At 44.9% G+C, this 12,125-nt stretch overlaps 1 protein-coding gene across 1 annotated transcript in view; it reads left to right on the forward strand.

The window, feature by feature from the left end:
• Positions 1 to 2,264: 2,264 nt before the first annotated feature.
• The window catches only part of trabd2a (TraB domain containing 2A), a 123,158-nt gene continuing 113,297 nt past the window's right edge, over positions 2,265 to 12,125 (forward strand). Inside the window, exons 1-2 of the mRNA XM_052458626.1 lie at positions 2,265 to 3,125; positions 3,940 to 4,500. Coding sequence (XP_052314586.1) covers positions 3,018 to 3,125; positions 3,940 to 4,500 — 669 coding nt within the window. The 5' untranslated portion in view covers positions 2,265 to 3,017. The remainder of the gene's footprint in view (positions 3,126 to 3,939; positions 4,501 to 12,125) is intronic.

The raw sequence follows: 12,125 nt of genomic DNA on the forward strand, positions 1-12,125 counted from the left end.
TGCCTACGGAGCTGTGAGGGGAACGGCACCTCAGTACCTCCAGGCTCTGATCAGGCCCTACACCCAAACAAGGGCACTGCGTTCATCCACCTCTGGTCTGCTCGCCTCCCTACCACTGAGGAAGTACAGTTCCCGCTCAGCCCAGTCAAAACTGTTCGCTGCTCTGGCCCCCCAATGGTGGAACAAACGCCCTCACGACGCCAGGACAGCGGAGTCAATCACCACCTTCCGGAGACACCTGAAACCCCACCTTTTCAAGGAATACCTAGGATAGGGTAAGTAATCCTTCTCACCCCCCCCCCCTAAAAAAGATTTAGATGCACTATTGTAAAGTGGCTGTTCCACTGGATGTCATAAGGTGAATGCACCAATTTGTAAGTCGCTCTGGATAAGAGTGTCTGCTAAATGACTTAAATGTAAAATGTAAATGTTATGGCTTGGGGTTGGAAGCTGTTAAGAAGCCAATCGATGACAGATACCAAGGCTGTGTTGACTTATGACATAACTAGGCAAAACTGTCTTGACTTAAAAAAAAGAAAATCATACTCTACCAATCTACTTTATCACAAAACAAGGTTAACTTTAGGACATATTTCCAGGTGTAAGAATCATTTGGGAAGAAAGGGAATCTCTTTCAGAGACTGTTTTCAGCCACTAGAGGGCGCTCCTACAGGCTCTATGGTGTAATGGTCAGGGAGAAGTAGCTATTATAATCACTAATTTGGACCTTCAGGCAGGGTTGGGATCAATTCCATTTAAATTCCAGTCAATTCGTTAAGTAAACCTAATTCCTAATTGAAAAACGTTGAAGGTAATTGGAATTTCATTGCACTTCCTGAATAGATTGGAATTTAAACGGAATTCACCCCAAGCCTCCCTTTAGTAGTTGAGTGGATGAGAAGATAAAAAAAACGTCATCACTAAAATAACGTATATTTCTATAGTTTTAATACGCATTCAAATAAGCTTGTTTAAATCAATGAAACATGTCCAAATACATTACCATTGAGCAGGGCCTGCATACTAAACCCATTGTCCTGTCTATTGCCTAGTAATGCCAGACAACACAACAACTTATAGAACTATCGATTCCATTGTGTGTTGTGTCAGATTTATTTGCCAACAAACCAACTGTCTTCGTCTTTACTCAATATTTTCATTGACATTTTAACAGACGTATGTATGTCTCTTTACTTTAGCCCATATCAACATGTGGGCTATTAACTGAGCGTTGCGTTTCAGGGCAGGAAGAATGAATGAGAGCCCAACGGTGCCCTTGGCGGGTGTAATTCTAATGGTAATAGCTGTTGGTTTGTATGACATTATGGATCTACAGGAAATCCACACCCGTCTGCCCTCCTCAATGGCTCCTCCGCTAATAGTCAACACAGCCCATTATCCTTACATGCCCACTCAATAAAGGACAATCAGTGACTTACCATTAGAATGAAAAAGCGTGTGATATTTCAAAACGTTTTCACAACAGGTTATCTGTCTACCTTAAATAGTATTCTACTAGTAATACAATTTGCTATTATAAAAGTTGTGGTATTTTTCTTATTGGTTCATATTTAAACATTTTAACTTTATTAAAGTTGGTTTTGTTTGCTTGCCCTATTCTTAGGGTTAATTAATTGGTAGTCTACCGCTCTCACTCCTGCCGCTGAGGGCTCAACCGCTCTCACTCCTGCCGCTGAGGGCTCAACCGCTCTCACTCCTGCCGCTGAGGGCTCAACCGCTCTCACTCCTGCCGCTGAGGGCTCAACCACTCTCACTCCTGCCGCTGAGGGCTCAACCACTCTCACTCCTGCCGCAGTGAGGGCTCAACCGCTCTCACTCCTGCCGCTGTGAGGGCTCAACCACTCTCACTCCTGCCGCTGAGGGCTCAACTACTCTCACTCCTGCCGCTGAGGGCTCAACTACTCTCACTCCTGCCGCAGTGAGGGCTCAACTACTCTCACTCCTGCCGCAGTGAGGGCTCTGGAAAAGCAGAATCTTGTCGACTCCGGATAAAGTCCTGAGGAGCAGATCAGACCATAGTCGGATTCTAATTTTGAAGTGAATGAGTGTACTACTCTCGCCACGAACCGCGAAGGGGGGTTAGATGTTAAATCAGATTATTGCACAGTGGGGAGGGGTGGAGGAGTGGAGAGAGAGAGGGTGGGGGCAGGGGGGTAGGTAGTGCCCCATGCATGAGCCTAACATAGAGATGCTTACACACTCCAGCAACACTGTGAGAGAAATGAAGGGAGTCTGGAGTTATGGAAACAAGGAGGACACGATAGAGAACGTTTCTTCGAGGATTTGGGAACTGTTGATGGCGCTTGGAATTGGACAACCAATTCAGGAGAAAGTGTTGCTACGGTCGAATTCCGAACAGCACCGGTGAAATAATTTCTTTCTGCGGGCCTGTGTTTGGAAGTAGATAACAGCGGAGTAGTAACAACATTGTGGCGAGGAATTCCACCGCTCATTCCGGGAACCTGAGGACGCACGAAGTTTAGTTTAGAACCTGTTGCTTGCGTGCACTTTGGATACTAATTTACTGACTGTGCACAATCTGCTCGGTTCTAAGTGTGGCCTATCAACGACTAGAGAGTTAGATTTGATGTAATCTCATTGAGGATTGTAGCCTAGCCGACTATCGCGGACCAAGTTGTAAAGCTTCCATCAAGTGCCATGCATGGCACCTTATTATCAAATATGAGGGATCGGGAAAGTGTCAGATTCAAGACAACAGCATGAAGACTGAGACACAAAATAACGTCAATGCTTTCACACAAGTGGGGGAAAAACATCACTCAAAGTATTGAATGCAATTTCGCTCAAACATGAGTTCTTCCGGCGGCAGAAAGGTAGATAGGCTATATGTCGGCGTGTTTCGGCGTGTTTGACTTATTTCAATGGAACTGAAATTCGGAAAATAATTTTAAGTAATTTTCCCCAGGAAAGAATTGTTGTTGGGTAGCTTCATCTTGCGACACGTTGTAAAAATAGCGTGCACGTTGGGAGTTACGATGCTGGTCTCTTGGGTCACATTTATTCAAGCGTTCCTAATACTGCTGGTGAAAGGAGCCGACCAATGGAGCCTCCGGGAGTCCTCTAACTGCGAGCTAAAAAGGAAAGTAAGTCCGCTAATATCACGTCCAATTGAATATAATTCATGTTTTAGCCAACATCTAAGTAAATTTGGCTTTTTTCATCATTTTTAAAATCTCCAATGGCACTGGGATTTGAGTATCTGAATGTCCACTGTTTAGTTTTAGCCTATACATATGTTAGCCTAAATGATTATTTCTTCACTTTTCATTTCCAAAATGTGTTGTTCTAGTCTACTTCATTCATCCGCGAGTGAAGCCTAATCCACAAATAAGTGTGAACCTCAAAAAAGTAGTTCTAGGTGTTTTCCTGTAAAGTTTCTCCGTCCTCTAAGAGCGCAGATCATGTCGGATGTTTATTGTGTGAGTCTCGTGCGCTGTGAAGTGTTCTGCCGATAAGACATTATCAGTCCATTACCGAGCATCAAATGGCCTATCGCACGTAGAATCTAAAGTCTCGGTCAATTTAAATAGCGCCATGTTCACTCTGTCTATTTGCAGTGGATGAAAACTAGTAGTCATTTTTGTTTATTGCAGGTCTGTTTTTAGAGCAGCTATTAAAATGGTTTGTGTGTCCATGTCTTTGTTTAACTTTAGTGACATATTTTGTAAATTACATCACACACACACACACACACACACACACACACACACACACACACACACACACACACACACACACACACACACACACACACACACACACACACACACACACACACACACACGCACACACACGCATATTAAGGACATAATGTTTTGGGTTGACCAAGGATCATGAATGAGGTTTTATAGCCTGGTAATAATACTACAAATTCACTCGTGTCTTCTTTCCTCTTAGCAAAGTGATCTGAACTCTTTCCTGTGGACCATCAAACGTAACCCTCCGTCCTACTTCTACGGCACGATCCACGTCCCTTACACGCGCGTCTGGGACTTCATCCCAGAGAACTCAAAGAAAGCTTTCCAGGAGAGTAACATGGTTTACTTGGAGCTGGACCTGACGGACCCCTACACCATCTCAGCCCTGACCAGCTGCCAGCTCCTCCCCCAGGGGGGAACCCTACAGGACGTTCTACCCAGAGACATCTACAGACGCCTCAAGAGGCACTTGGAGTACGTCAAGCTCATGATGCCGTTCTGGATGACTCCTGACCAGAGGGGGAAAGGCCTCTATGCTGACTACCTGTTTAATGCCATAGCGGGGAACTGGGAGAGGAAGAGGCCTGTGTGGGTGATGTTGATGGTGAACTCGTTGACGGAGGCGGACATTAAGACGAGGGGGGTCCCGGTGTTGGATCTGTACCTGGCCCAGGAGGCAGAGAGGATGAGGAAGAGGACAGGAGCTGTGGAGAAGGTGGAGGAGCAGTGTCACCCGCTCAACGGACTCAACTTCTCTCAGGTGAGTCCATCACAAATGGCACCCGGCCTATTTTCTACATAGTGCACTACTTTAGACTAAAGCCCTATAGAACCCTGTTCCCTATATAGTGCACTACTTTAGACCAGAACTCTATGGAACACTATTCCCTATATAGTGCACTACTTTAGACCAGAGACCTATATAGTGCACTACTTTAGACCAGAGCCCTATAGAACCCTGTTCCCTATATTATAGTGCACTACTTCAGACCAGAGCCCTATGGAACCCTGTTCCCTATATTATAGTGCACTACTTCAGACCAGAGCCCTATGGAACCCTATTCCCTATATAGTGCACTACTTTAGACCAGAACCCTATGGAACCCTGTTCCCTATATAGTGCACTACTTTAGACCAAGTACCAGGTAATAACATGGCTATATACAGGAAGTACCAGGTAATAACATGACTATATACAGGAAGTACCAGGTAATAACATGACTATATACAGGAAGTACCAGGTAATAACATGGCTATATACAGGAAGTACCAGGTAATAACATGACTATATACAGGAAGTACCAGGTAATAACATGACTATATACAGGAAGTACCAGGGAATAACATGGCTATATACAGGAAGTACCAGGTAATAACATGGCTATATACAGGGAGTACCAGGTAATAACATGGCTATATACAGGAGTACCAGGTAATAACGTGGCTATATACAGGGAGTACCAGGTAATAACATGGCTATATACAGGAGTACCAGGTAATAACGTGGCTATATACAGGGAGTACCAGGTAATAACATGGCTATATACAGGGAGTACCAGGTAATAACATGGTTATATACAGGGAGTACCAGGTAATAACATGGCTATATACACGGAGTACCAGGTAATAACATGGCTATATACAGGAGTACCAGGTAATAACATGGCTATATACAGGAGTACCAGGTAATAACATGACTATATACAGGGAGTACCAGGTAATAACATGGTTATATACAGGGAGTACCAGGTAATAACCTGGCTATATACAGGAGTACCAGGTAATAACATGACTATATACAGGGAGTACCAGGTAATAACATGGTTATATACAGGGAGTACCAGGTAATAACCTGGCTATATACAGGGAGTACCAGGTAATAACATGACTATATACAGGGAGTACCAGGTAATAACATGGCTATATACAGGGAGTACCAGGTAATAACATGGCTATATACAGGGAGTACCAGGTAATAACATGGCTATATACAGGAAGTACCAGGTAATAACATGGCTATATACAGGGAGTACCAGGTAATAACCTGGCTATATACAGGAGTACCAGGTAATAACATGACTATATACAGGGAGTACCAGGTAATAACATGGTTATATACAAGGAGTACCAGTACTGAGTCAATGTGCAGGGGCACCAGGTAATAACATGGCTATATACAGGGAGTACCATGTAATAACATGGCTATATACAAGGAGTACCAGGTAATAACATGGTTATATACAGGAAGTACCAGGTAATAACGTGGCTATATACAGGGAGTACCAGGTAATAACATGGTTATATACAGGAAGTACCAGGTAATAACGTGGCTATATACAGGGAGTACCAGGTAATAACATGGCTATATACAGGTAGTACCAGTACTGAGTCAATGTGCAGGGGCACCAGGTAATAACATGGCTATATACAGGTAGTACCAGTACTGAGTCAATGTGCAGGGGTACAAGGTAATAACGTGGCTATATACAGGGACTACCAGTACCGAGTCGATGTGCAGGGGTACCAGGTAATGACATGGTTATATACAGGGAGTACCAGGTAATAACATGGTTATATACAGGGAGTACCAGGTAATAACATGGTTATATACAAGGAGTACCAGTACTGAGTCGATGTGCAGGGGTACCAGGTAATGACATGGCTATATACAGGGAGTACCAGGTAATAACATGGTTATATACAGGGAGTACCAGGTAATAACATGGTTATATACAAGGAGTACCAGTACTGAGTCGATGTGCAGGGGTACCAGGTAATGACATGGCTATATACAGGGAGTACCAGGTAATAACATGGCTATATACAAGGAGTACCAGGTAATAACATGGTTATATACAGGAAGTACCAGGTAATAACGTGGCTATATACAGGGAGGTAATAACATGGTTATATACAGGAAGTACCAGGTAATAACGTGGCTATATACAGGGAGTACCAGGTAATAACATGGCTATATACAGGTAGTACCAGTACTGAGTCAATGTGCAGGGGTACAAGGTAATAACGTGGCTATATACAGGGACTACCAGTACCGAGTCGATGTGCAGGGGTACCAGGTAATGACATGGTTATATACAGGGACTACCAGTACCGAGTCGATGTGCAGGGGTACCAGGTAATAATGTGGTTACATACAGGGACTACCAGTACCGAGTCGATGTGCAGGGGTACCAGGTAATGACATGGTTATATACAGGGACTACCAGTACCGAGTCGATGTGCAGGGGTACCAGGTAATGACGTGGTTATATACAGGGACTACCAGTACTGAGTCGAGGTGCAGGGGTATCCGGTAATAATGGGGTTATATACAGGGACTACCAGTACTGAGTCGATGTGCAGGGGTACCAGGTAATAATGTGGTTATATACAGGAGTACCAGTACCGAGTCGATGTGCAGGGGTACCAGGTAAATTTGTCATCAGATTGGATCTGATCTTCATCTAAGTCACAACAACAGACAAACACAGTGCTTTAACTAATAACACACAAAGTATTGTATTTTTCTTGTCTACATTGAATACAATAGAGTGTCAGCTAAAGACGTACAGAAATCTCTGGAACATGCTAGCATCTCTGTTGACGAGTCTACGATACGTGAAACACTAAACATGCTAGCATCTCTGTTGACGAGTCTACGATACGTAAAACACTAAACATGCTAGCATCTCTGTTGACGAGTCTACGATACGTGAAACACTAAACATGCTAGCATCTCTGTTGACGAGTCTACGATACGTAAAACACTAAACATGCTAGCATCTCTGTTGACGAGTCTACGATACGTGAAACACTAAACATGCTAGCATCTCTGTTGACGAGTCTACGATACGTAAAACACTAAACATGCTAGCATCTCTGTTGACGAGTCTACGATACGTAAAACACTAAACATGCTAGCATCTCTGTTGACGAGTCTACGATACGTGAAACACTAAACATGCTAGCATCTCTGTTGACGAGTCTACGATACATGAAAAACACTAAACATGCTAGCATCTCTGTTGACGAGTTTACGATAAGTGAAACACTAAACATGCTAGCATCTCTGTTGACGAGTCTACGATACGTGAAACACTAAACATGCTAGCATCTCTGTTGAAAAGTCTACGATACGTGAAACACTAAACATGCTAGCATCTCTGTTGACGAGTCTACGATACGTGAAACACTAAACATGCTAGCATCTCTGTTGACGAGTCTACGACACGTGAAACACTAAACATGCTAGCATCTCTGTTGACGAGTCTACGCCACGTGAAACACTAAACATGCTAGCATCTCTGTTGACGAGTTTACGATAAGTGAAACACTAAACATGCTAGCATCTCTGTTGACGAGTCTACGATACGTGAAACACTAAACATGCTAGCATCTCTGTTGACGAGTCTACGATACGTGAAACACTAAACATGCTAGCATCTCTGTTGACGAGTCTACGATACGAGTCTACGATACGTGAAACACTAAACATGCTTGCATCTCTGTTGACGAGTCTACGATACATTACATTTACATTTAAGTCATTTAGCAGACGCTCTTATCCAGAGCGACTTACAAATTGGTGCATTCACCTTATGACATCCAGTGGAACAGCCACTTTACAATAGTGCATCTAAATCTTTTTAGGGGGGTGAGAAGGTAAATACATACATAAAACACGAAACAAGAATGGTGTTCATGGGAGGACACCACGGAAGAAGCGACTGCTGTCCAAAAAAAAACCCATTGCTGCACGTCTGAAGTTTGCAAAAGTGCACCTGGATGTTCCACAGCGCTACTGGCAAAATGTTCTGTGGACAGATGAAACTACAGTTGAGTTGTTTGGAAGGAACACACAACACTATGTGGAGAAAAAGGCACAGCAACACCAACATCAAAACCTCATCCCAACTGTAAAGTCTGGTGGAGGGAGGATCAAGGTTTACACAGAAGTAAATCATGAAAATAATGTCTTCAACAGAAGAAAATACTTCTTCTAGAGTGGCCCAGTCAGAGTCCTGAACTTAACCCGATTGAGACGCTGTGGCATGACCCCAAGAGAGCGGTTCACACCACACATCCCAAGAATATTGCTGAACTGAAACAGTTTTGTAAAGAGGAATGGTCCAAAAATTCCTCCTGACAGTTGTGCAGGTCTGATCCACAACTACAGAAAACGTTTGGTTGAGGTTATTGCTGCCAAAGGAGGGTCAACCAGTTATTAAATCCAAGGGTTCACATACTTTTCCCACCCTGCACTGTGAAGGTTTACACGGTGTTCAATAAAGACATCAATAGTTTGTGTGTTATTAGTTTAAACAGACTGTGTTTGTCTGTTGTTGTGACTTAGATGAAGATCAGATAAACATTTGATGACCAATTGATGCAGAAATACAGGTCATTCCAAAGGGTTCACATACTTTTCTTCTTGCCGCTGTATATTTGTAATATATTTCCCTTCATTATTTCCCCCTAACCCTACCACCCCTCCCCTAATTGTTATATATTTCCCTTCATTATTTCCCCGAACCCTACCACCCCTCCCCTAATTGTTATATATTTCCCTTCATTATTTCCCCCGAACCCTACCACCCCTCCCCTAATGAAGTAAATTAATTGACAACACTTAGGCTTCTTCTTCCTGTTTATACATACTTTTACAAACGCAGTATATTTTACAATAGTTATCTTGTTGTTATTAGTCCAATCCTTCAGCTCCATTCAACCCTTCCCATCTATCTCTGAACACCATCCAGTCCTTCAGCTCCCCTCAACCCCTCCCATCTATCTCTGAACACCATCCAGTCCTTCAGCTCCCCTCAACCCCTCCCATCTATCTCTGAACACCATCCAGTCCTTCAGCTCCCCTCAACCCCTCCCATCTATCTCTGAACACCATCCAGTCCCATCCTTCAGCTCCCTCAACCCCTCCCATCTATCTCTGAACACCATCCAGTCCTTCAGCTCCCCTCAACCCCTCCCATCTATCTCTGAACACCATCCAGTCCTTCAGCTCCCCTCAACCCCTCCCATCTATCTCTGAACACCATCCAGTCCCATCCTTCAGCTCCCCTCAACCCCTCCCATCTATCTCTGATCACCATCCAGTCCTTCAGCTCCCCTCAACCCCTCCCATCTATCTCTGAACACCATCCAGTCCTTCAGCTCCCCTCAACCCCTCCCATCTATCTCTGAACACCATCCAGTCCCATCCTTCAGCTCCCCTCAACCCCTCCCATCTATCTCTGAACACCATCCAGTCCCATCCTTCAGCTCCCCTCAACCCCTCCCATCTATCTCTGAACACCATCCAGTCCTTCAGCTCCCCTCAACCCCTCCCATCTATCTCTGAACACCATCCAGTCCTTCAGCTCCCTCAACCCCTCCCATCTATCTCTGAACACCATCCAGTCCCATCCTTTAGCTCCCCTCAACCCCTCCCATCTCTCTCTGAACCCCATCCAGTCCTTCAGCTCCCCTCACCCCCTCCCCTCTATCTCTGATCACCATCCAGTCCTTCAGCTTCCTCAACCCCTCCCATCTATCTCTGAACACCATCCAGTCCTTCAGCTCCCCTCAACCCCTCCCATCTATCTCTGAACACCATCCAGTCCCATCCTTCAGCTCCCCTCAACCCCTCCCATCTATCTCTGAACACCATCCAGTCCCATCCTTCAGCTCCCCTCAACCCCTCCCATCTATCTCTGAACACCATCCAGTCCCATCCTTCAGCTCCCTCAACCCCTCCCATCTATCTCTGATCACCATCCAGTCCCATCCTTCAGCTCCCCTCAACCCCTCCCATCTATCTCTGAACACCATCCAGTCCCATCCTTCAGCTCCCCTCAACCCCTCCCATCTATCTCTGAACACCATCCAGTCCCATCCTTCAGCTCCCCTCAACCCCTCCCATCTATCTCTGAACACCATCCAGTCCTTCAGCTCCCCTCAACCCCTCCCATCTATCTCTGAACACCATCCAGTCCCATCCTTCAGCTCCCCTCAACCCCTCCCATCTATCTCTGAACACCATCCAGTCCCATCCTTCAGCTCCCCTCAACCCATCCAGTCCCATCCTTTGGCTCCCCCTCAACCCCTCCCATCTATCTCTGATCACCATCCAGTCCTTCAGCTCCCCTCAACCCCTCCCATCTATCTCTGATCACCATCCAGTCCTTCAGCTCCCCTCAACCCCTCCCATCTATCTCTGATCACCATCCAGTCCTTCAGCTCCCCTCAACCCCTCCCATCTATCTCTGAACACCATCCAGTCCTTCAGCTCCCTCAACCCCTCCCATCTATCTCTGAACACCATCCAGTCCCATCCTTCAGTTCCTCAACCCCTCCCATCTATCTCTGAACACCATCCAGTCCCATCCTTCAGCTCCCCTCAACCCCTCCCATCTATCTCTGAACACCATCCAGTCCCATCCATCAGCTCCCCTCAACCCCTCCCATCTATCTCTGATCACCATCCAGTCCTTCAGCTCCCCTCAACCCCTCCCATCTATCTCTGAACACCATCCAGTCCCATCCTTCAGCTCCCCTCAACCCCTCCCATCTATCTCTGATCACCATCCAGTCCTTCAGCTCCCTCAACCCCTCCCATCTATCTCTGAACACCATCCAGTCCTTCAGCTCCCCCAACCCCTCCCATCTATCTCTGATCACCATCCAGTCCCATCCATCAGCTCCCCTCAACCCCTCCCATCTATCTCTGAACACCATCCAGTTTTGATTTCTATTTGCCATATATTTTTCAAATGTGATGATTCACAGAAGTTCTAAAACGTTCTATTCTCATAGTTTCTACCGATTGTTCATTCAAGATATACATTATTATATTATTGATCGATTCACTTTTCAGATTACCCAGCAGTGCTATCTGCAGAGTTAGCTCAAGGTAAATGTTTATATTCTTCAGCCATTCCTGAACCCGCGACCAAAAACAAGCTACATAATTGACAGAACAAGTGATCTAATGATTCTGCCTCTTTGCAGAACATTCTATAGAGCTGGGATGGTTGTATCCCCCCATACATTGCATTGGGAAAGTATTCAGACCCCTTGACTTTTTCCACATTTTGTTACATTACAGCCTTATTCTAAAATCTATTAATATTCTAAAATGTATTGTATGTTGTTCCCCCCCATCAATGTACACACAATACCCCCCATAATGACATCACAATACCCCATAATGACATCACAATACCCCATAATGACATCACAATACCCCCATAATGACATCACAATACCCCATAATGACATCACAATACCCCCCATAATGACATCACAATACCCCCCATAATGACATCACAATACCCCCCATAATGACATCACAATACCCCCCATAATGACATCACAATACCCCCCATAATG

This window comes from Oncorhynchus keta, chromosome 12 (genome assembly GCF_023373465.1).
Source record: "Oncorhynchus keta strain PuntledgeMale-10-30-2019 chromosome 12, Oket_V2, whole genome shotgun sequence".
In the NCBI taxonomy this organism is placed as follows: Eukaryota; Metazoa; Chordata; class Actinopteri; order Salmoniformes; family Salmonidae; genus Oncorhynchus; species Oncorhynchus keta.